We start from the raw sequence: 25311 nt of genomic DNA, 5'->3' as shown, positions 1-25311 counted from the left end.
GAAATTTCATTTGAAAAGACACGGGGAAAGCAAATAGAAAGTGCCAACTAGAAACTTTGTTTTGTGGAAAACGATCCTTGCCGAATCCTTTTTTTGAGAATCTCGAGAATTTTATGATTGTGACCGTTTATCGTATATTTTGTGGTCAGTTTTTGTTAAATATTATTTATATTTAATATTAAAATAATTTTTAACTTCATGATATACGATGAACGATTACGATTACAGAACCTCATGAAAATGATCCGCGGAGGATCCTTTTCCTTGTTTTGTACCTGTTTGTTTTGAATCTCTTTATCCCGTCGATATGAAAAGCTGCATACACATGCATATGAATAAAGACATTTCTGGACTTTATTTGACACCTTGGGAAAGCCCACCTTTACCAAAGTCAGTGTAGCACTTATTTTTAAGAATAGAGTTACAAGAGATCGTTAAAGAATAGTCACACGTCATCAAAATCCAAACATACTAATAAAATATGGTTTTTATTAGTTAAATGTGCTTTTCCAAATTCTTTCTGTGTTTCTTACGAGAAAAGTATGATATTCATTGATATGATTTAGTGAATATGTACAAATTAAAGGATTGGTGTAATTAAGTAGGTCTTCATAAAAATCTTTCCGGGAATTTCAACCTGGTTGAAGGGAAAAAGAACGTCTCACATCAATTATAAAATATTACTATCCTAAAAAAAGATTAGTGATTGCATTGGGGGTTCTTCAAACCACACCACATGTTATTACTTCTGATTCTCAATGAAGTTTTTATTTTTTAGGACGATTTTTGCTACATGGTCGTTTATACTCTACTTGTCACAAACGATCTTCTATATGGCCCAGTATAAAATCTATTATCCCTATCTTGTTTCAAAATTGTCGTTGGGCGATTGGGAATGGTTCTAGTACTTCTCTTTGGGTTGATATGTTGTTGGATACACATATTGTAGAGGTCGTTGGTGTTATTGAGATTGCTCCTTCTTTATCTCACACTAAGGTCTCAAACATCATTTGTGGAGGAAAATGGGTTATTCCTTCCTTTTTCTTTTTTTTGATATTTTTCCAAAGTTGGCTAAAGATATTTTAGAGATGCCTCTTCCAATTGATGAGGAAAATGATATGTTAGTTTGGGAAGCTTCTGCATTTGGGGTATTTTCGTTTTCTGATGGCTATGAAATTGTTGGTCATCGATTTCATGTTAAAAGTTGGGCTTCCATTATCTGGCGTTCTTTCATTCCACCGCGTTACCCCATTTTAGTTTATTGGAGGATACTTTTCAATAAGCTACCCAAATGAGGATCAACTTTAGAGATGAGGCATTCCTCTGGTTCCAATATGCCAACTATGTTACAATAATTCTGAATTTATTGAGCATTTATTTTTTGGTTGTGAATTTGCACAATGTGCTTGGTTTTGGCTTGCTACTCAATTTGGAACCATTCTTCCGCTTACAGGCTTATTCTCAGATTTATGGCTTTATTTTGTGTCAAAATGATGTTCTCCACAACTTCGTAATGTCTGGCTATCATTAGGATTTTTCTTATTAATGGCTATTTGGAAGATGCGTAATAAGGTGAAGTTTGAAAGGGTGTCTTCTTCCTTTCCACGCATTTGTCGCTCTACTTTGGCCTGGATTAGGCAGATTGAAGTTTTCACTCCTAGTCATGTACGTGGTATTTTGGATAAACAACTTTTAGTATCTCTTGGAATCTTGGTTGAGTCTTGTAAAGCTCATTCTATAGTTCCTGTTCTTTGGCATCCCCTTCCATTTCCTTGGGTCAAAGCGAGTACGGTTGGCCTTGTTAAAGGTAACCCAAGTCCTGTGGCTTGTGATGGGGTTTTCGAGATTATGCAGATTATTTTGTTGGTGGTTTCTCCCTGAGTTTAAGGCATCATACTTCTTTATACACAGAGCTTCATGCTGTCATCCTTGCTGTGAAGTTGGCTCTCGTGCGAGGCTAGCAAAATTTGTGGCTTGAAAGTGACTCTTCTAGTGTGAAATCTTGCTTTTCTCCTGGATCTTTTTTTCCTCCTCGGCCACTCTGGACTCATTGGAAAAAAATGTATTTACTAGTTGCAACGCATGAGTTTCCGTTATTCCCATATATTTCGAGAAGGGAATGTCATTGCTGACAAATTAGCCAATTTAGGGCTTCTCTCATCTTCTCTTGCTTGGAATGCAACTCCTCCTATAGAGATTCTTCCTTTTCTGCATTCAGACTTCTTAAGCATGCCGGCTTATAGATTTATCTCCTATTCTTGATGTGTGATTTTCTTTTTTACCTAATCCTTTTGGGTTTTCCTTTTTGTTTGCAACTTATCTTTCATGTAACATTTTAGGCTTTATTTTAGAGGGGATTGACTCTATGTCCCCCTCTATTACTTGTATTTTTCTTTTCCAAGAAGGATAAAGTTTATATCCCCCTCTTTTCTTGTATTTTTTTTTTTTTCAAGAAGAGTAAGGTTTATGTTCCCCTTATTTTCTTGTACTCTAGTTTTCTTATTTTATGAGGGATAAGGTTTATGTCCCCTCTGATTAGGTGTAACTAATTTTTTTTTTCCATATCAATAAAACTCCCTCACACTGCAGAGATTTTTTCAAAAAAAAAAGAAAAAGAATAAGAGATGATAGTCAGCAGGAAATCTCACACTCGACTTAATGCTCTTTATGCATGTCGTGTTCCTTTTCTGACTAACCTAAGATCTATTGGAGCCACTTTAGGAGTGGATTACCAGGGAGCCCTACTTGCCAACTTTCAAGTCAGACCAGTTTTATTGGATCGTGTTCTTGAGGCTCAGATGAATGACTTAGAATCCCAGGAGTTAAACCAAGTGGTGTTAAATGGAAATAGGGGAGATCTAAAGATTCAAAGGCCTGACGGTATGCTCATGCAAGGCGACCGAATGTATGTACCAAATGTGGAAGAACTGAAGAAAGAAATACTCAATGAGGCGCATATTTCAACTTATGCGATGCATCCCGGGAGTACTGAAATGTATCATATTATCTGAACTTTCTACTACTGGCCAGGAATGAAAAGAGAAATTGCAGAGTACGTGAGTTGTTGTCGGTCTGTCAGCAAGTCAAAGCGGAAAGAAAGAAACCATTCAGGTTGCTACAACCGCTTCCCATACCTCAATGGAAATGGGAAGATATCACATTGGATTTCGTGTACAAGCTGCCTTGTACACATAATGGCTATGACAATATCTGGGTGATTGTAGATCGGCTTACCAAGTCAGCGCATTTCCTACCTGTTTATGAGAACTACCCGTTAAGTTGGTTGGCTGAACTTTTTGTTTCTGAAATTGTCAAGTATCATGGTGTTCCAGTTAGTATTATTTCTGATTGAGACCCTAGATTTACTTCAAAATTTTGGGTAACTTTTCAAGAAGCTACAGGTTTGAAATTACTCTATAGCAGCGCTTATCATCCTCAGACCGATAGGCAATCAGAGAAAACTATTTAAACGTTGGAAGACATGTTTAGATCTTCAGTCCTGCAGTTCGGAGACGCATGGCACAAGCGATTACCTTTGATAGAATTCGCCTACAACAATAACTTTCACTCCAGCATTAGCATTTCATCATTTGAGGCGTTGTATAGGAAAGCCTGTCGTACACCATTATGTTGGTCCGAGGTTGATGAAAGAATTTTGGTGGGCCCTAAAATTGTGGATGAGACGACATAGAATATCTAAGTGATAAAGTGTAATTTGAAAGTAATACAAGATCTACTAAAGAGTATAGCAGACATACATTTGACAGACAGAGTATATAAGGTTGGAGATTGGGTATTCTTAAAGTTGTCACCCTGGAAATGCATTGTACATTTCGGGAAGAAAGGAAAGCTAAGTCCTCATTACATCGGACCATATCAGATTATTAAGCGAGTTGGTGAAGTTGCTTACCGACTTGATCTACCTCCAGAATTTTCAAGAGTGCATAATGTGCTCCACGTGTCCATGCTACGGAGATACCTCTCTGATCCGTCACATGTGATTCCTCCTCAACCGTTAGAAATTAATCCAGATTTGACTGATGTTGAGGTTCCAATGACGATTCTTGATTGGAATGACAAAGTTCTCAGGAACAAAATCGTTTGTATGGTGAAAGTCTTATGGAGAAACCACTCTGTTGAGGAAGCTACTTGGGAGACAGAGGAGCATAAGCGAGATCTTTATCCATGTCTGTTTTTTAACTACGATCTTTAGTGGTGTTGAAATTTCGGGGATGAAATTTTCTTAAGGATGCTAGGTTGTGACGACCCGTCCCTAATTTTCCATGTAATTTTCTCCTCGAGTGTGTAAATTGATGTTTATGCCCTGTTTGGCAAAAGTGGAACCTAAAGTGGACATAATTATTTGGCTTTTAATTTATTTTTCTCGTTATCGTAACTAATTAATATTCATTGTTACAAATGCGTGAGCGCGAGTTAGACCCGAATCAGATTTGTATCGAAAAAGTTACGTTTAGTTAAAGTATGTAAACAACGAGTAGAATTGTACACGTGTGCGTTAATTATTTAGTACTAGAAACTACTGTTTTTGATAGGGTACGTTAGATTTTGTCTGATTTCAAATTGTACAAATCTTATCACTTTTTCCTTTTTTAAAAGTGTGTCTCATGACTACACTTCACCACCAATCAGTCACTATCCTCACTTCCCTCACCCAATCAGACAGCTTCCCTCTCTCTTCTTTTCAGCCAATCAAAAAACACGTATCTCTTTCTCTCTTCTTCTTCTCCCTCGCACTGTAGCTCTCTCTTCTCTACAACAACCAAGACTCATCATTAAACCTCACAGATCGAACCTAAAATCACTACCATCATGCTCCTTTCATGTTCACAAACCCGTCCGTACCAACCAATCCTAAAATAATCGAGTTTTGAGGGTTTAACTTATAGCAACTCGGAGCTCCGTTCGAGTTGCACGGTCTTGGAAGGTTTGGAGATGTCTAGGCAACTCCCCGTGGCCACTAGCCTAGGTTTAAAGTGGAGCCAATGTGAGAACACACGGGTTGGAGACGACGAAATTAGGGCCGAGAGTTTCGAGTCAATTTCAGTCAATTTCAGTCCATCTTTTAGACTTTAAAGAGGTATAATTTGGTCTACTTTTCATAAACTTCATTTCCATATAAAGTACATAAAAAATGGTTGAGAAATGAAGAAGATATGAAGTTTTACAAATTTTCTAGAAATACGGTGAATTTTTCCAGAAATCGACGAACCAGATGGCAGAGGACATTCGGAGAAGAAGGAGAATATTCCGTTAAAGTTAACAAAATATTCGGATGCCGTTAGGTAACGCCGTTAATATTTAACGGAATATTCCTCTGTCATCTATCAGTGTGTCAGACGCGTAGGCGTGCATGTGGCCGTGACTTGGCGGTGCATGAGGGCCCATCCAACCTTAGAGCAACGCGTGCTTGACGTGTACGGGTCCGTGATGTCGAATAGAATGTTTTTATATATTTAAACCCTCCGTTTAAGCAAACTATGGGGGATTTTCCTAGCCTTTTAGTGTATGTCCTAATTAATTAATTAGTGAAGTTATTTCACATATAGGTGAGACTTACCCTGAGGAGGTACAGAGACAAACAAGGCTAAGAGGCTACGATCCATCGACGTATCAGTGAGTGGACATTTGTTTTTATATATAATATATAAAGTTTTATAGTTTCCACAATTGTTTAATTTATTTTACGCCTATCAAGCCACGTTTTATTTTATTTTAAAAATGCCATTATATTGTCGAGATTTATATATTGTCATGGCATGTTCATATATATTATACTCGCTTATCATGCATGCTTGCACCGGTGTAGTACTCGCCCGGGCCAGGGCCAGGCTTCACATGTTTGTTCACATCGCACCACACGTTCACCTTGGATCCATTGTAAGTGCTATTCCTGTCATACAAGTTGCATTAGGCAACTCCGACTCATATGTGATGCGCCTAGCGCCAGTCTTCACGTGGTTGTAGTACTAAAGCATATATTATGATTACAACCAGTCCTATTTACGGTAAAACTTATCTGTATGAACTCGTGTGTTAGCATAGATTGGGCACCTGATTTTACTTATGATATTGTTGAGATATTTGTGATTTGGCGTATTCTTGGATTTATTGTTAATTTACATTTGATTTCATACTTACACGTAGTATGATTTTCTGGAAACTATACAGGTTTTATGATGAGGGGTTAGTATGTTTAGAAAATAAATGTGTTTTATAAACCTTTGTTTTTGCCCACTCACCCTTCTGTTTTTCGCCCCTCCAGGTCCTAGTTAGTTGATTACTCTGTGGCATTCGAGGAATATCCGACGGTTCTGACATATCCATAAATAAGTGTAGGGGGCTTTTCCCGGTTGTGTATTAAGCACTTTAACTAGTTTCGACTGCACACTTTTATGTCATCTATGCTTTGAACACTTGTGTTTTATGGGTTTTTCCCACTACTACGCACTCGCTACTTTAGATTAAATAAATGTTAGTTTTGGTTTAAATTTATCCATATTTTCATACTTCACTTTCCTTTTTGATTATGTCATCTTCGAGTGTTGGCCAGCATATCTCGACTCCAGTCAGAATGTGTCACGAGCCCTACATAATGTTGTATCAATAACTACAACTACAATAGTCTATTTTTATTGGGAAATTGGATAAAATACTCTCTTTTGTTATCATTGGCTAAAACACTCATTATTTGTTAATTTCAATTGGTAAAATAAAATACTCTACTTTAGTACTCTAACTTGACTTGATATTGTAGTAATATCACTTGAATATTATAGTTTATATTAAAATTTAATGGAATTTAAAATTTTTTATTATAAAATAATTACAATTTATATATATTAAATAACTTATTAATTAATAATATAATAACTTATTAATTTATACTATCCTTATATAAACTAAAATCTTTAGAATATAAAATATATTTATTATATAATAGATATAATATATTAGAATATAAAATATATTTGTTATATATAGATATTTATTATTTCATATTTTATACATATTAATTATTTATTATATAACTACGTAACATGTAACAAGAGTGTCTCTTATTCAAGTCATTCAAAATATCTTTCTTGACATAGAAATCAAAAAAAAAAAATAAATAAATAAATAAATAAAAAATCTATGCATATAGAAATAATTTGCGTCCAATAGGATTTGAACCTATACCAAAGGTTTAGAATACCTATGTCCCATCCATTAGACAATGGACGGTTTTCATTCCAATTTTCATGTCCCATCCATTAGACAATGGACGGTTTTCATTCCAATTATCATATATATATATATATATATATATAAAAGACTTACTTGGATCATAACACGGATATCTATTTGGTAAAATATAGTATAATATGCGGCTTCCTTCAGGCATAAGCTCTTATGTATATGTAAACATGATAAATGAATTTCCACATATCAATTAATTGGTAGAACCCTTGATAAAAGAAAGAGACGCTATATATGAATCACTCACATATTCTTCGAAATTATATGTATCCGAGGGATTAATTTGGAAAAACAGTGGGATATGCAAGAACAAACAATTTTTATTGGAAATATTCCTCTAATGAATTCCCTGGGAACTTCTATAGTAAATGGAATATACAAAATTATAATCAATCAAATATTGCAATGTCCTAGTATCTATTACTGGTCCGAATTGAACCATAACGGAATTTCCGTTTATACTGGCATCATAATATCAGATTGTGGGGGGTGGGGGTGAGGGTGGGGGGTTGATAATATCGTTTTACGTCGACCAACCCTTCCTAATTTACATCTTTGTTGAAATAATTTCTTTTGTAATTCCTTACATAAGGATTCAAAAGTATAGAGTATATTTGATTGAGGTTAACAAATAGTGATTATTTTTGTCAATTCTCCATTTTTATTTCCTGTCCATAAATCTGAGTGATGATGGTTGCATAGGAGGCAGATTGTCTGCCCTCTGTTTGAATGTTCTTTCCATCTATTTTTACTTGTACGGTCATGGTTAAGTCATGTCAATATTTATATTTATATTATTTTTTATCATATTATCTTTATAAAAAAATCAATATAAAATATTGACATAATTTAACTGTAACCGCACAAAATAAGAAGGGATGAAAAGGATGCCCGAACACAAAAGCAGACAATCTACCTCCGGTTCCATATGGTGAGGGAAAGCCAAGGCAAGCCTTGACGATTTTTTGTGAGATGACTGATGTCTAAATTTGTACGTAGCCAATTGGAAAGTTGGGAAATCAAAGCTTGATAAGACGGCACTAACTCGGATTTTTGCTTGTTTATCCCTGTAGCACGTGTCTTTCAAAACATCCACTTCCAGATGGGTGACCTCGACACGTACGAGTCCACTGCCAAATCGATATTATTGAGTTTGCCCCACCGTGTTGCCGACAAGCCACCTGCCGTTTTAATCGTGTTCATGGAAAACGAATATTTTGGTTTAAAATTAAAAAAATAAAAGAGAGAGACAAAGTGACAGACTATAGATTAGGTTATTAACACTAACCTGCATTGGAAGCCATTGTGATAACTGCTGCAATATGATCTTCTTCACTCTTGTGCTTTCAAAAAGGATTACCAAACTCTTAATGGGACAAGCGTATATCAAAACCAAACGGTAATCAAAATCACACGAGAGAAGGGACCATATCAGTTTATATATGCATGTGATAATCTCTTCCTACCATCAAGGAAGAAGTTACCATCAGTTACAATTTCACTGTCTAATTCAAAGTGAGTTCAAATCTCATTAGTTTCCCTCCAATACTTTTAAGTTCGGAAACAATGTTAATACATCAGTTAGGCTTTATTTAATATATATAACTCACTCAGCTTATAATTTTACACTTGTTATATGTTTGATAAACTCACATTAAAGTTTCTTACGTATAGAAGTGTTGTGCTTATGGAGTTTCACACCGTCTGCCAAGAAAAGAGTTATTCACAAGGTGCCTTCGATGAGTTATTCACACTATTTTATCGGTGATTTAGACTTCAGACCTAGTCCAAAGACGGTGTTGGGCATGTGCAATAGGTTCTTCGAACGGTGTCTTCGATCTTAAAGGCCCCTATAAGATGATATCAATACATACATACCATTTTGGTTTGTCGTAAAAAACCTTCATCTTTGAGAAATTTTCTAAGTTCTTTATATGACCTCCATATACATAAGACATCATTAGTTTGGTTCTACCGACTTTACTCTAAAATATTGTGTTTTTAGCTATTTATTTTACTTTATAATTTTTGTTGAATTGAACTATATATAATGCGCGTAATCTAAAATCTTAATAGATAAGATATTAAGTTTCTACTCGTGCATTCTAAAAAACTTTATGCAAAGACCCATTTATTATCTTAAGCGCTAGAGACAGTCGGCCTTGACCTAATCATTGTGTTCTCTTGAGTGACTCAACTCACTCGCAATTCACTTCGACCGATGATGTGGATGGTGTACTTTCCAGCAGTACTTTGAATAAGATTACTCTTTTCTATTAAACCCCAGATTATCTGGTTCAGTCTTAGGTACATTACACATAGGTACTGTTTTATGTAACTGTACCCAATCAAAGTAGCTAAAATAAAAAATAAAATAAAAAATCTATAGCATAAATCAAAACTTTAATCTAACGCAAGTGTTCAGTCAATAAAGCACCTAACTATTTATTAATGCCCATATTCTAAACAAGTCTCTTTTGAGCACAATTCGTCATATCATAATGCTGTGTTTGCCTTACTTAGACTCTTTTTCCTTTAGGATAAAGATTGGTGCCAACATTACATAATTGTATCAAAATAATTGCCTTTATCCAATGATAGAGGCGTGATTTAGTGATAATATGTTGCCCTAGCAATCTGAATTTGACTGGCGTACAACTTGTTGATGCACGTAGGGATAAGGATAACACAGCGATGACTATACGCAAACCTACCAAAACAAATCTAAACTTTCATTTCTTAAGACCTACTTCAATCCTTGGAGTGAAATTTGAATTTTAAGTTTTAAACCTACTCCAACTCGTTCCAATCCTTAGGTTAAATATGAGTTTTAACCCAAAACTCATTCATGTGGAAAGTTAAAGTCAAAATTCCTTTCTGAATTAGAGAGCTATCCCACCATAATGTGTATTTATATTTTAATTTTATATTTATAAATTCATTGGATCCAACAGTTTTCCAACTAAAGTATTATTTTTTAATAGCGGATGATTTATTAGTAAAGAAGAAAATGACAAAGAAACTAGAAGGAAAACACTATCGGAAAGTATGAAAGATTATGCAAATTTTTTAGCAAAAGTACGATAAAAATTTGTGTAATCCCGGTAGTGTTTGAAGGATTACGCAAATTCTTATCTTACCTTTTGATTGCTAACTCGATATAAAGTTTTTAGTTTCTGGGGTCACTTTCGTTTCACTAATATTCATGATACACGTTAGCAACATCTTCTCTTAAATTTGTGGGTGCTTTAGAGATAGATTTCTTAATTACCACTCCTATTTTCTTTGACATAACCCCATATATTTTAAATCATCCAAATAAAACCTAAAATTCAAATAAGATGCCAATGCTATGTAGATAAAAAGGTGACCTATTGATACAGAGCGCAACAAAAAGAAACGAAATAAAATGAAATGGGCGCTAAAATTTATTGTCCATTATCTCCAAGTGTAAGGAGAGACTTGAAAACTTTGAAAGAGGCCATTCTAGTACCACTCTACAACTGCAGAGACAAGAAACAAAAGTTGAACAACCTCACTAGAGAAAAGCACAAGAACTTTGAGAAAACACTCGGAATATTTTCTTCATTAAAAAAAGGAAAGTAGATAAAAATGATCAATTTTTTTAATCTTATGATCAAAATAGGATTTTTCAAATATGGATAGATCATACACATAATATCCACAATAATAGGACAATAATATTTTTTTTTTAAAAACTTAAAATGACTAAATTACTCTCGTCTATAAATGGGTTATTTCTTGAGAATTTTAACGAAAAGCTCTCGATACTGTTTACTTTAACGAAAAACCATATTTTTACACTAAAAAGTCAATCCTGGTACTATTCACTTTACACTTTATTTTGTCCTTATCGTTAAAACTCAAAATTTTCAAACTATTTTCATTAGTTTTCTTTATTTCTTCTCGTCCAAATGTCATTGCACGTTTTTTCTAAAAATCTATCTTGCCCAATCCCTAGGTCTTTCTCTCTCCTCACCCACTGACTCCTAAGAGGTGCTGAGAGTTTATTGGACCCTCCTTCTCCCAAAGCCAATGCATCGAGAAATTTTTAGTTGTGACAAGAATACAAGTGATATACTACGTGTTTTAATAGGAGTGGTGAGAAATTTTATTTTTTTAAGTTATTAACTTTTTAGCACACATATCCCATAATTTGTATAGTTACATATGGTGTACCACCTCGTGTACCGGTCACATTGAAAAATCTCTCCAATGCACCGCCACACCTACACTAGAGACAAGAAGAACAATCATTTTTTGGGGTTAAGAAAGCAGCCATTTTTGTTCTCTAGCGAAAAAAAGCGGAAAGAGATCTTCTTTGGATTTCTTTTATCAAATTCACCAAATTAATCAATTTGGGTTCCTAAAATTCGTTCCAACGGCTACAAATAAGGGATACCTTTAAAAATTGTAATAACTTTAACCGTTGAATCAATTTTTAATGATTTAAATTAAATGATTAGGTGAATTTGATAGAATGGATCTGCAAAGAATCCTTTTCCAAAAAAAAGGCAACCATTTTTTGAAGGATGAGAAGAACCCCTTTTGCATTTTTCAAATGCTTTTCACATTCCCATCCATTTTTTCAGCCATCAATGCTTCAGAGATCTGGATGGGACTCTCCAAGGCCTTGGGTTTTCAGTTAAGTTTCAATCTTTTTCCCACCTTTCATTTTTTTTTTTTCTGCACATTTTTGGAGCAATCTGGTGAGTATTTTGGTGAGTTTTGGAGCAAATCTTCGAGGAAGGTGCTGAGTATTTTACCTCTGTTTTGGGAAAAGTTAAAAATGAAGCTATGGATGATACTTGCAACGACGTTAGTTTTTTTTACGTGCTTCGTGTAATTAATAGTGTTGGAAAATATGTGGGGGTCTAAATTCTGGAAATCTTTTAAAGATCTTTAGTTTACAAATCCTTGACCTGAAGCTAGATTATGAAAATCCTATTAAAAATCATCTCTTTCGAGTGACATATACATGCTATGCACATGACATGCACACAATATGCTCACAGATTTGAGCCAACCCAAAAATCCAGAGCTCACAGCTTTCTCTTCGAAATTAGAAAAATGACGTCATTACCAGTGAGTTTTTACAATTTATATGTGGGTATTTTCGTCATTTCGCTTTTGTATATGATGTGCATGGCTAGTTTGTCTTATTTTGGTCCCAAGATTAACAAAATGGGTCCTTTTTTTTTTTTTTTTTTTTCTTTCTATTTTTCTTGAAAAAATTGCCCCCATCTTCCCACCTTCCAATAATAAGTGGATTTTATATTCATTTTGTAACATACATTTAGAAATTAAATAGACAATAAACGTTAAATCACTGAAAATTGAAAATTATATAAAATAAATAAATTGATCAGTCAAAAACGCTCCGACTATTATTAAGTGCAACTAATTGTTGTTATTAATGCAACTAATTGTTTTTATTAAGTGATTCGGATTGGTTTGGTTATTCATAATATTTTATCCCAACGATCCTTAATTGCATTGGCCAACTTATCGACATCATCCTCTCCGGGTTGAAGAAAATTCGCCATCGGATTTGCATTTCCAATAGTGTAGAGTCCCCTCTAAATGGAATGAGGTGTTTTACATTGAACACATTAGAAGTACGAATACGGCTTGGTAACTCCAGACGATAATCTTTTCAATAATTTCGTATGGCAAAATCCTACTGGCAGACAATTTGTTGTAATCTCTAGCTGAAAAAAAAGATCATTCGTCAAAACTGCCCAAACAAAATGTCCCACATCAAACTCCACCATTCGCCTCTTGGACTCTGTATGAGCTTTGTATTTCTAACTTGTTTCTTGAAGGTGTTTGTGAGTCATGTTGTGGGCCTGCTTGATATTATAAACGAAATTTCCAGCTTGCCTTTGGAAACTTGACGGATTTGGCACCGTTCCACAAAACTATATATATCTTTGTATATGTTAGGCCAAAAATAAGAAAAAGAAACAAGCGTAAAGGTCTTTTCCCTTCCAACGTGGCCTTCATTATGTAACTCTTGTATGATCTTCAGTCTCAAACTAGACTCTGGTATACAAAGTTGATTCCCTTTAAAGAGAAACTCATCATGCAACCCATAATCTGTTCTATTTCCTTACTCAACATCTTCAACAATTGTAGAGAAGAAATGATCAATTTTCAATAAATCCTTCAAAGAGTCAAACCCCAATACTTGAATTCTCATGGAGTCAAGTAAAAATTTCCTCCAACTCTAGGTATCCGCACTTATTAATCAACCCACTTGCGTATTGCTCACTGTATCACTTGTTATTATCAAATATTAACAACTTATGTCACAAGATCCTAATTAAGTCAAATAAATGTAATTACCAACCCTAATTATGAAATTTAATGGCTTATTATGACAAACATATTCACTCAAGGTGTTCCTCAATGTTTAGTATACTTATCTAAAAATCATATATTTCTTGACCAAAAAGAAGATCATACACTGAATTTGCAGCTCAAAGCCCCAAAAAATATTAATTATAACTTTCAAAGGTGTACTAATTTACCCTACATGTAAGTGTTTACAATACACTAATTTACATATACGTAAACATTTTTTTTTTTTGAACAAAATATATTATCAACATTAAGGAGGGGACGTGGGTGGGGGGGAGGTTGACTTAACCTCACAATGTCCTAACAATAATGTAGTTCAAATTCGCCTCTGGCGACAATTGAACCTAAAATCTCTCCCTTATAAGTGAAGAGGAATACCATTAAACCGAAGTACTAAGTGGCACATATATGTAAATTTAATTGACCTATATATAATTTTTCTTGATAAACTAGTTTACATGTATACAATTTTTTTCATAAACTAATTTACTTGTATTTTGTAGACTAAACCTGAGGTCCATAGAGAAAACTACATTCATAACCTCACAATGTCCTAACAATAATGTGGTTCAAATTCGCTTCTGGCGACAATTGAACCTAAAATCTCTCCTTTATAAGTAAAGAGGAATATCATTAAACCGAAGTACTAAGTGGCACATATATGTAAATTTAATTGACCTATATATAATTTTTCTTGATAAAATAGTTTACATATATACAATTTTTTTCATAAACTAATTTACTTGTATTTTGTACTCTAAACCTGAGGTCCATAGAGAAAACTGCATTCATATTGATACAGAAATAGATCTAAATTGATACAGACTAAACCCAACTGTAACTACAAGCTTTGAACACGAATTTAAAAGCCTACGTTAAAATACGATTTGAGATGAATGGATGATAATGCTTTCACCCTTCACTTAACGCATGGAAAAGACTAACAAATATTAATAATGTCATTAGATAAGGGGAAATGAGCACACTAGAAACTGGCAGACTAAATATATTACTTAATGGTAGCCACCAAATTCTTTCCGCATGGTTGTGTATAGCTGTTAAGAGTGTTAGAGAATGGGAAAGCCAAAGTTTGCATGGTTGCTTTCTTTGTATTTGTACCATACCAATTTAAAGCGAAGGTGGATATGAAAATGGTATATAATTAGAGGCTAGCCATATGCGATTGGTGGCTCTAGATGCTCCCGACAATCAGACGTACCCTAAGACACATGCATGACAGCAGACTGGTTTGTGACATTCAACGACAAATATAGTTGTCAATTTAGGACAAGGATTGTTTGCCCTCCCACTTTGGATGCCCTCTCGTACCTTTTTGTTTGTGTGATCACGGTTAAGTCACGTCAACATTTTATATTACTATTCATTTTTGTCTTATTATCTGTATCAAAAATTAAAAAAAAACAATATAAAATATTGACGTGGCTTAACCGTGACCACACAAAACAGGAGGGCACGGGAGGGCACTGGAAGTGGGAGGGCAGACAATCCTTATCCGTCAATTTATACCAAGAAGTACCTTTTACTTTGAGTTTGAGTTTGGATAACATAAATAAACTTCTTTTTAGATAAACTTGAATTTTTTTAAAGATAAAGGATAGTTTTTATTCGGAAAATTCAAATCAAATACGAGAGGACTTTTGGAAGATGACACAATAGTAGAAAAACTAGCTTGTGCAACGAACAATATTTCGTCGTGCAAGACGTACTTGAGCGACGAAAAATAAATTTCGTCCCCCAAGAACACTTCGCGCGACGAATAATCTCAAAAAATTGCTCAATGAAGAGTTTCGTCGTTCAAGAGCACTTCACGCGACGAATAATCATTGGTGTCGCGTAAAGTGAGCAAGAAAACGCGGGGTGGCGCGAAAAACTTGCTCGACGAAATGGATAATTTGCGCGACCAATAATTCGTCGCGCAAGTTCCTCTTAGTTTTGACCATTTACTGCAGGTGAATCTGAGGAATTAATATCGAATTTAATATAGGTGTTTGCACGAAAAAGAATTCGTTGCGCAAAGGTCCTAACCCACCTATAAATATCTGTTTCTGCTGTCCTAATTCTTCACAATTCTATTATCCTTATTCTTCAAGATTATGTTCGTGCTAGGATGGCGGATAAGAACAAGGGCGAGACTGTACGTGATGCCAACCCGCATGATTTAAGGGATCATTTTGAGTTTGCGCATGCGATCACTGTAGCCATGGGGAATAATTGTCCTACTGCTGAGTGACATTCTTGGGAAGATGTACCTAGGAATGTGAAGAAGGCTGTGATGGATGAAGTATTAGTGAGTATATTATTTTTGATGGATTAATAATTAAGCTTGTGAAATTTTTAGTTATATGTTGAAATTAATTATTTGCATATATGTGAAACAGTGTAAGTATACTCTTGATGATGATACGAACGAGCAGTTGATGAAGTTGATGGATAATGCGTTGGAGGGAGTTTACAACTGATGGCGTTATGAAGTCTTGCGGAATGGACCGGGATCATCCAAATAGTTGTTTTAAATTTATATTTTATATGACAATATTTAAATTCAAGGTGTTTTTTTATGTTATGTATTCGGACTTAATCATGTTTCAATTATGTATTTGGACTTAATTAGGTTTCAATTCACGTTGGTTTTTTTTATTGAAACCTAATGTAAGCACCCTATTCTCGGTTTATATGTGTTTACAATCTTCAATGAATATCGTATTTATGCTGAAAATAATTGCATGGATTAAGTAATTAATTACATATAGACTAAATATTTAAGGCATTAATTATTTATAGAATAATATTTCAGGTATTAATTATTTATAGAATAAATATTTAAATTATGAATTATTTTTAGAATAAATATTTAAGGTATTAAATATAATACCTAAAATATTTATTCTATAAATAATTAATATTTTATTCGTCGCGCAATATTCTGAGTGACAAAAACTTCGTCACGTAAGGAATCTTTGCGTGACGAACACATGTATTTGTCACGCAAAGCACGGTCAGTATGCGTTCAAACCTTCCAATTAATTGCGCATTAATGGCACATTTTGCTCGACGAACTTGTAATTTGCGCGACGAATATTTTCGTCACATAAAGGTGTCCTAGTGCTATATAAACATAGTTTCAGAGCCCTAGTTTTCAAAAACATTTTGTTTCAAAAATAATGGCCGATTCTGGAGAAGGTTCTGGCAAAAAAAAAAAACTTGTAGTGCAAATAGAGAGGTATCGACGGAAGCAAGTGCCGTACTTTGAAGGAAAAAATTTGGATGAGGCGTACGTCGAATTTAAGTATGACATTGGGAATTTGGTGCGGAGGGATTGTTCTGCCGAGTTGGAGTCTTAGAAAAAAATCCCAGAGGAGTTGAAGAAGTCCATGCTGGAAGAGTTATCAGTAGTTTTGGTAAATAATGAACAATTATTTTTGTTAAAACATAATATTTTTTAAATTACTAATTTGTTGTTACTGGCATTAATGTAGGTTCATTGGGATGTTGTTGAAACCGATGAGAAGCAACAGATTTATGTGGATGAGCTTTTCAAGCAGAGTTTTCGGCAGTGGAAGTTTGATGTGTTGCGGGGGGAGGATTAAAGTTGATGAGGGTTACTTTTTTTTTCTTCTTCTTTTTAATAGGATTTTGTGGACTTTATATTTAATTTAATGAATAAATATATGTTATGTGGATGAGTATTAATATTTGCATTAATTATAATTTCTATTTGGGATAGTAAACTAGTTTTGTTAATTAATTTAATGTTTGATTAGGTTTGAGTTTTTGATTTATGATAAAATAAAATTTTACAATATATAGAAATAAGACAAAATAGAAAAAAAAATTAAAAAATATGCATTGCACGACGATACATTCATTCGTCGCTCAATGTGTTGAAAAAAATAAATTGTAAAGTAAAGGACATAAAATAAATAAATGGTAAACTTGTGTGACGAATACTTCTTTTTTTGTCGCACAAATGACATTTGCGCGACGAAGACTATCTTCGTCGCACAATGGTGTTTGCGCGATGAATACCTGTTTCGTCGCGCAAAATTGTTCGTCCAAAAGTGAACTTTTTAATCTAGATTCAGCCATGTGCAGAGGCAAACTACGAAAAAAAATTGTAGATTGTGTTTGTACACTCATCCCTTCGATTTTGCTTAATTCATCATTTTCATTTTCTCTCAATTTCATCATCTAATACTCTCTCCATTTTCTTCTTTTGGTTGATCGAGCTATCTTGGTGTGTTTGGTAAGTGTTTTTTGTCGTTACGATAAAAGTATTAATGTAAATTCATAATAACACCATTAATTTCGTTGTCTATAGGGATGTTGTGTGTGATTAGTGAATGGTGAAGAACGATTGAGAAGGTATTTTCTTCGTTTTATTTTTTAAACATATAAAACTAATTAAATTATGTTGAACTTAGTTTGTATTGTTTATATTGTGTTGTGAAATTGTATTTATATTGTGTTGTGATGTACGGAGTTAATTGAAATTAACTTCGTACTTGTTTTTTATTTTTAGTAAAACTTAGTTTCCCGTTCGAGGATTAGTTGGATTTCGCGCATGAATACGAAAGCATGACTGCAGTCCAATTAATTCTTGAATTGTCCCATTATTTGGACAGTTTGTGAACGCACAGTTATGATGCGTGGTTTATGGTTGAAGGATTAGGTTTCAATTGTGGAGATTTCGGTGTCATCTCTGTATGTTCTTCGGGTTGTACACCTGAAGAACTGTATCAAGATGCTGTTGAAATTCATCCACGTCGAAATCTAATCTGATGTAGCTGTAAATTACGTGACATGATTATGCATTCCCAAATGGGATAGGGCCCTTACCGGAGGCATAAGGTGACATTATCATTTTGTATGAAGTTGTTGTGATTGTTGTATTGTTATTGTGGTTCCAGGAATTATGGATAGGATGTGGATACAGAATCTGAATAAATGCGCAAACGAATACTTGGATGGAATCGAGGATTTTATTGACTTTGCACGTACACACAACACAGGTGCAACTACAATCAGATGTCCTTGTAGGAGGTGTAACAACACGTTAAGGGAGGCAATTGAAAATGTTCGATTTCATTTAGTAAGGAATGGAATGATTGAGACAGATAATACTTGGAACGATCATAGGGAACAATTAGACAATGCTTCGTCTTCAAACGCCACAAGAGTGGATAATGTTGAACCTTGTGGATCCTAATGAACAAGTCATGGATATTATAAATGATGCTTTTCCATTTGCATCGACAAATACCAATCAGGAAGGGGAAGATGACGTGCCTACACCAATGGACAGTGCAGAGTTTGAACAATATGAAAAACTATTAAAAAATGCCAACCAAGAGCGCGAGAGCTTTTCCGTTCTCATGACCATTGTGGAACTAATGCATGGAAAAATAAAGTATTGTATGTCGAACTAGTGTTTCAATTAATTTTTGGGGGTTTTCAAGAGAATGATTCTGAAGGACAATTGTTTGCCGAAAGACCATAGACACGCGCAAAAGGTGTTGAATGGTCTTGGATTGGGTTATAAAAAAATTCACACTTGCAAAAACAATTGTATTTCATTCTACAAAGAGAATAAAGCATTGGATAAATGTCCTGTATGCAATGAGTCGAGGTTCAAAATGACATTTCAGAATAGAACGACTAAGATCCCACAGAAAGTTATGCGTTATCTGCCCCTGAAACTTAGGTTGCAGCGATTGTATATGTCGACGCATACTGCCACAGACATGAGATGACATAAGAAAAAACAGGTAAACGACGATGTGATGCGGCATCCTGCAGATAGGGAGGCATGGAAAGAGTTCGATCGAACGTTCCCCGAGTTTGTTGCTGATTCTCTTAACGTTAGATTGGGACTTGCCACTGACAGATTTAATCCATTTGGGGTTTTAAACCAACACCACAGTACTTGGCCGATTTTCGTATTTCCGTATAATTTGCCGCCATGGAAATGTATGAAAAAAAAAATACATGATGATGACTCTATTGATAATTGAGGATCCTGGTAAGTCAATCGATGTATACTTATGGTCGTTGGTGGATGAGCTAAAAGATTTATGGACACACGTTGTGCGCACATTCGATAAATGTATTGGCATGATGTTCACTTTGCGGGCTGCAGTGATGTGGACTATGAACGATTTCCCTGCATATGCAATGGTTTATGGGTGGAGCACTAGGGGTTATATGGCATGCCCTGTATGTAAGGAAGACGTAACATCTAGTTGGTACGCCGAAAAAGTTTGTTACCTTGGTCATCAAAGATGGTTGCCTTGGGACCACGAGTGGCGAGAGAATGATAAAGAGTTTGACGGGGAGAAAGAGCATCGCCTCAGACCCAGAGAATGGTCTGGTGCGCAGATTTTGGAACATCTTAACCATTTGGATTTTGCTTCTTTTGGGACCAATGTCAGTAGGACAAGACCTTTTACACATATAAACTGGACGCACAAGTCTATGCTTTTTGAGCTCCTGTATTGGTCCAAACTAAAATTGAAACACAACCTCGATGTTATGCATGTTGAGAAAAATGTATTTGACACATTGGTCGGCACAATTCTAGATATTTAGGGCAGGACGAAAGACACGATCAAAGCTCGTCTTGATTTGGAACAAATGAGAATACGACGGGATTAATGAATAGGGACAATGATAAAGCCATAAGGGATCTTGCATTTTTTTCAATGAAACCGAATGACAAGAAAGAATTTTTAAAGTTTCCCGATGGGTATGCTTTAAATATCGTGCATTGCGTGAACATTGATGGGGGTAAATTTGTTGGCCTAAAGAATCATGACTGCCATGTGGTTTTGCAACGCCTACTTCCTGTGGATATTCGACATCTCTTGCCAGTCGATGTAGTGAAACCAATCATGTTGTTGTCCAGTTTTTTTTTCGCAATTGACGTCAAGAACGTTGCGAAAAACGAACGTTAATCAGGTGCGCCATGACATTGTGGAAGTTCTATGCAAGTTTGAGATGATATTTCCTCCAGCTTTCTTCATAAGCATGATACACGTGATGGTTCACTTACCAAAAGAGGCATTGCTTGCTGGACCAGTTAACTTTCGATGGATGTATCCAATAGAAAGGTATATATTCCTCATCTTTTTTATTAATCAATATTAAATATATTACGATTGGTAATATGTGTATTGTATCATTTTCTTTTGGCAGGCTTCTTGAAGACTTGAAGAAAAGTGTTGGAAACAAAGCAAAGCCTGAAGGATCTATTATACAAGCTTGGGTGGCATATGAAGCGCTTACATTTTGTGGAATGTATTTAAAGGATGTTGAGACAACTATCAATTGTCCTCCTCGCAATAATGATGGGGGTATGAGAAAGGAGAAACTTGCAGTTTTTTGCCCAAATTGCTCTACCATTCGGAGATCCGATTTGTGGTGAGTCGTATTCCAAGAAGGACATGGAGGTAGCACATTGGTTCGTACTCAAAAATTGTAACGAGACACTGTCATACCTAGACGAGACTAAAAATAAGATGAAACATGCACATCCTTCACATTTGTATGCCAAGAAACACCGTAAATTGTTTCCGCAGTGGTTTGTTGAATATGTAAGTTTGAACTGTTTTGTATTGGACATATACATTGTACCAATTAAGTTGCTTAAACTAACAAATTTAAATGTTTGTATAATATTAGGTGAATCAACTGAAAGCATCGAATTCCCCCGCGTACACTGAAGAGTTATATAACTTGGCGTTCGGACCAATTCACGTTGAATTGTACTCGGGTTGCCATGTCAAGGGTGTCAAGTTCTTAGCAAGTGCACGAGATGACAAGTTGTGTATGCAAAATAGCGGTGTTCATGTCCCCAGGGGAGGCGAAAGTATAGACATTGAATTCTATGGTAAACTAACAAGTGTTGTGCAATTACTTTACAAAGACCGATGCCAAGTGATCCTATTGAAGTGTCGATGGTTTGATACAAACCCAAATAGGCATGGAAGTGTGAAAAGAGATCATGGATTACTATCAGCGAACACTACCAAAACTTGGTACGATGACGACCCTTACATCTTAGCAACCATGGCAAAACAAATTGTGTATCTAGATGATCCTAAAGCCGGGAGGGGTTGGAAAGTTGTTCAGAAGATAGATCATAGGAACGTGTATGCTACACCAGAACAAGACCATACTGATGACGACATTGACAATGTTGTTGACCAACGTCTTAAATCTTTGATGGAAAGTGGTATGGAAACACTTCGAGATACTAATCTTATCCAAGAACCATTTCAGATAGAAGAAGTATCTTTAATCGAAATATCGATTTAGTCGATCATAATTGACCTCGGTAATATTCCATGATACGATGGTCCAGTGCGCCCAAACAACGATGGTGACGTACCTATCGATGGTGAGGAATGGGACACTAAAAATGATGATAACGATGAAAGTGAAAGTTATTATAGTTCGGATGAAGATTAAGGCAATATATTTGTAACTTTTTTTTGTAAAACACATGAAATGGTTAATGCATTATATAGAGTGATGGAAAAAATGGTATGAATGATTCCCATTTTATATGTGAATTACTTTGTAAATAAATTTGGTATGTTTGTATTTTATAATAAATTGTAAACAAAATAAAAAAATTTAAAAAACCATTTAAAAACATAATTGCACGACACATAACAATTTTTGGTCGCGTAAGCTAGGCCTAGCAATTCCTGACACAACCCAATAACCCGACATGACAAGCAAAATATTAATTTTATAATTTTATAACCCCAAAATAAATTGCTATAATAATTATATATATTAATTTAACAAGTTTATACCCCTAAAAACTATAAAAATTATATATATATATTAAATTAAATTTAAAAAATGGTCACCATTGGATCGGCTTGAATATACATAGCATTCAACTTATTAAGTGTTATACGTACAAAATAAATAAATTTAAATCTACTAAACTAATGGATACCACAAAATCTTATGTTATACTTAATGAAAGTATAAATAAACTCTAAGTGTTAGTGAATCTATATTTTTGATAGGATACGCATTGTACGAAACTAATTTCAATGATCCAACCGTCAAAACTTGTTTGTATATGGTTTGAGATCACATACGCCAAAAATCGCAGAAAACAATCATTCAGAGATCAAGTAACGGTACAAAACTTTTCGACGATTAGAAACGAAAAATCACGATTTAACGGTTATTTTAACTTCGATTTTGATGATTTTTTTATAGCTACACTCCTTGACCCTATATGAATACAATGATTGAATTCGATCTTCAATTTCAACTATTTACACTAGTGGATAACACAAAATCTTATGTTATACTTAATAAAAGTATAAATAGACGCTAAGTGTTAGTGAATCTATCTTTTTGATGGGATACACATCGTATGAAACTAATTTCAATGATCCAACCGTCAAACTTGTTTGTATATGGTTTGAGATCGCATAGCCAAAAATCGCAGAAAACAAACATTCAAAGATCAAGTAATGCTACAAAACTTTTCGACGGTTAGAAATGAAAAATCACGATTTAACAGTTATTTTAAATTTACGCGTGAATATTGCACGACAAATACATATATTTCGTCGAGCAAGTGTCTGAAATTTCAATTAAGGCTTTTTTTTTGGGGAAAATTTTAAAAAACTTGCGTGACGATTGTTGATGCGAGAATTTTACGCACACAAATTAAACCCTCTTTTCGTCAAATTGTAGTATATGTATAAGTAGGGATCGTTCTAGACCGGGGATTAGGAGGAATTGTTAATCACTTGGATTTGACTCAAAAACATAAAAACAAAGTTAAAAACGTTCACAAAGACTCAAAGGACTCAAAACAACACAAACACGCTCAAATCTGCCTAAAAACCACTTTCTGGGCAGATTTGAGCACAAACACAAATTTGGACGAATTTGTGTAACAAAATGACTCAAGAACGTAAAAACACAATATAAAACACTAAACTAACTCTAAGAATGTAAAACTAAATGCTTGAAACACTAAAACAAACCAAAAGACTCAAACATCACCCAAAACACTCAAAACTGCCTTAAAATCACTTTCTGGGCAGTTTTGAGCACTTTGGTGAATTTGGACGAAATTGGGAAATAAAATGAATCAAAACACTCATAAACACAAACTAAGATACTTTCTAACTAAATTGGACAATAAAGTAAAGGGGGAATTAGATCTGACGAAATTAAATAAAATACACATATTGTAATTAAAACAGATTGTAAAGATGAATTTGATGAAAATATGGATGGAATTGAAATGAATGAATGATAGAATGGCTAAGGGGTTCATCTCCATACATGTTATACTTGCATAATAAAATGATTTCCAATTGCATTTCAATAAACTATGATACTCAACACCCCAAGTTAACCGTGATGCACTAATTAACCTTCAAATCTTCCTAACGTTATTGAATTGGATGATGCATGCGACAATTCAAAACATTCCCCACAAGTCCTCAACATGAATGCATAGAAGAGGTACAAGCAAGAATCATTACGCTCTATGAAAATTATAAGTGTTGACGAGGCATTCGTTACTATGGATTGCATGAAACTTATGCCAAGAATTCATTTAACGCGATTGTTTATAAGCAACCTCCACTACTTGTGAATATAAGTTCATAACGATTAGGTGAAACTCACTTATATTCTAGCGTCATATTCATGCATGAAAATTAAGTGTGCACTCTCAATGAACATACATAAATAAGTTATCAATCAAACAGTTAAACGAATTGAATCCACAACTTATGAAACGCAATTAGAAGTATTCAAATCAAAATGCAAGCATAAACATATATTTGAATCACCCCCTAACCAAGGGGGGTTTAGTTCCTCATGGTACAAAACAAAGAGAATCAAAGAAACACCTAAACATTCCAACAACTCAAACTTGAATTGTATGAACGTTTAGGCCCTCTTATCATCCATTCCTCATTCGTACAAAACAAAGAGCATTGAAATTAAACATTGAAATCAAAGAAACACCTAAACATTCCAACAACTCAAACTTGAATTGTATGAACGTTTAGGCACTCTTCTCTTCCTCTTCGTTGTGGCACAAGGTCTAAGGTGAGTTTGATGGTGTGAATGGTTTGGGGAGTGGTGTTTGGATTAATAGGGAAGGCACGGCACAAGGGTGGTTTGATGTCTACATTTCTGCAATGGATGAGTTTATGGAAGAGTGTTTGGAATGGATGAATTTCTGGCACAAAGGCCTTATTTCTGTGGTGAATGGATTGTGTATGAATGAGTGTGAATGAATGAGTATTTATAGGTGAAATGGGGGGAACATGACAGCTAGGTTGCATGTGCACATGTTGGTTGAATGATTATGAGTGCATGTGGCTGAAATAGCATGTGGAATGGCTGGAAATGCAAGGAGAAGGCATGTGCACGGTTTTGGGAGAGAATGGGAGTGCAAGTGGCTGAAATGTTAGAGGAACAAGTGCATGTGGCTGCATTGTGGTGCAATGATGGAGGAACAATCTGAAAATGCAAGGTATGGCTGGAATGATTGTGTTTGTTTGAATGTGCATGTGATTAAATTAAAGGATGCAAAGTAAATAAATAATGAATGCATGTGTTGAATTATGAAGATGCATGTGCAATGAA

General features: G+C 34.8%; 2 protein-coding genes across 2 annotated transcripts; both read left to right on the top strand.

Annotated features, from left to right (window-relative positions):
• The first annotated feature begins 2624 nt into the window (after positions 1–2624).
• On the top strand, positions 2625–3352 carry LOC148691356 (uncharacterized). The gene is made up of 3 exons (XM_088683996.1): positions 2625–2880; positions 3031–3111; positions 3225–3352. Exons 1-3 carry the CDS (start codon positions 2625–2627, stop codon positions 3350–3352), a joined length of 465 nt encoding a protein of 154 aa, XP_088540122.1.
• A 16304-nt stretch (positions 3353–19656) lies between these two features.
• On the top strand, positions 19657–21978 carry LOC148691355 (uncharacterized). Its single transcript, XM_088683995.1, has 4 exons — positions 19657–20088; positions 20620–20771; positions 20857–21037; positions 21343–21978. Exons 1-4 carry the CDS (start codon positions 19657–19659, stop codon positions 21976–21978), a joined length of 1401 nt encoding a protein of 466 aa, XP_088540121.1.
• The last annotated feature ends 3333 nt before the right edge of the window (positions 21979–25311 follow it).

Source organism: Pyrus communis, chromosome 14, assembly GCF_041283825.1.
Source record: "Pyrus communis isolate YQ-2024b chromosome 14, ASM4128382v1, whole genome shotgun sequence".
Lineage (NCBI taxonomy): Eukaryota > Viridiplantae > Streptophyta > Magnoliopsida > Rosales > Rosaceae > Pyrus > Pyrus communis.
Note: the sequence above shows the minus strand (reverse complement) of the source record. Positions and strands in the feature narration are given on the sequence as shown.

What these genes read in the sequence shown, in the direction of transcription:
- LOC148691355 (XM_088683995.1), top strand. Translation starts at nt 19,657, where the DNA reads ATGACTCTATTGATAATTGAGGATCCTGGTAAGTCAATCGATGTATAC. An exon ending in TGGATGTATCCAATAGAAAG is followed by an intron (nt 20,772 to 20,856) that starts GTATATATTCCT and finishes TTCTTTTGGCAG; the next exon opens with GCTTCTTGAAGACTTGAAGA. An exon ending in TGAGAAAGGAGAAACTTGCA is followed by an intron (nt 21,038 to 21,342) that starts GTTTTTTGCCCA and finishes GTATAATATTAG; the next exon opens with GTGAATCAACTGAAAGCATC.
- LOC148691356 (XM_088683996.1), top strand. Translation starts at nt 2,625, where the DNA reads ATGATAGTCAGCAGGAAATCTCACACTCGACTTAATGCTCTTTATGCA. An exon ending in AAAGATTCAAAGGCCTGACG is followed by an intron (nt 2,881 to 3,030) that starts GTATGCTCATGC and finishes ACTACTGGCCAG; the next exon opens with GAATGAAAAGAGAAATTGCA. An exon ending in GAAAGAAAGAAACCATTCAG is followed by an intron (nt 3,112 to 3,224) that starts GTTGCTACAACC and finishes GGGTGATTGTAG; the next exon opens with ATCGGCTTACCAAGTCAGCG.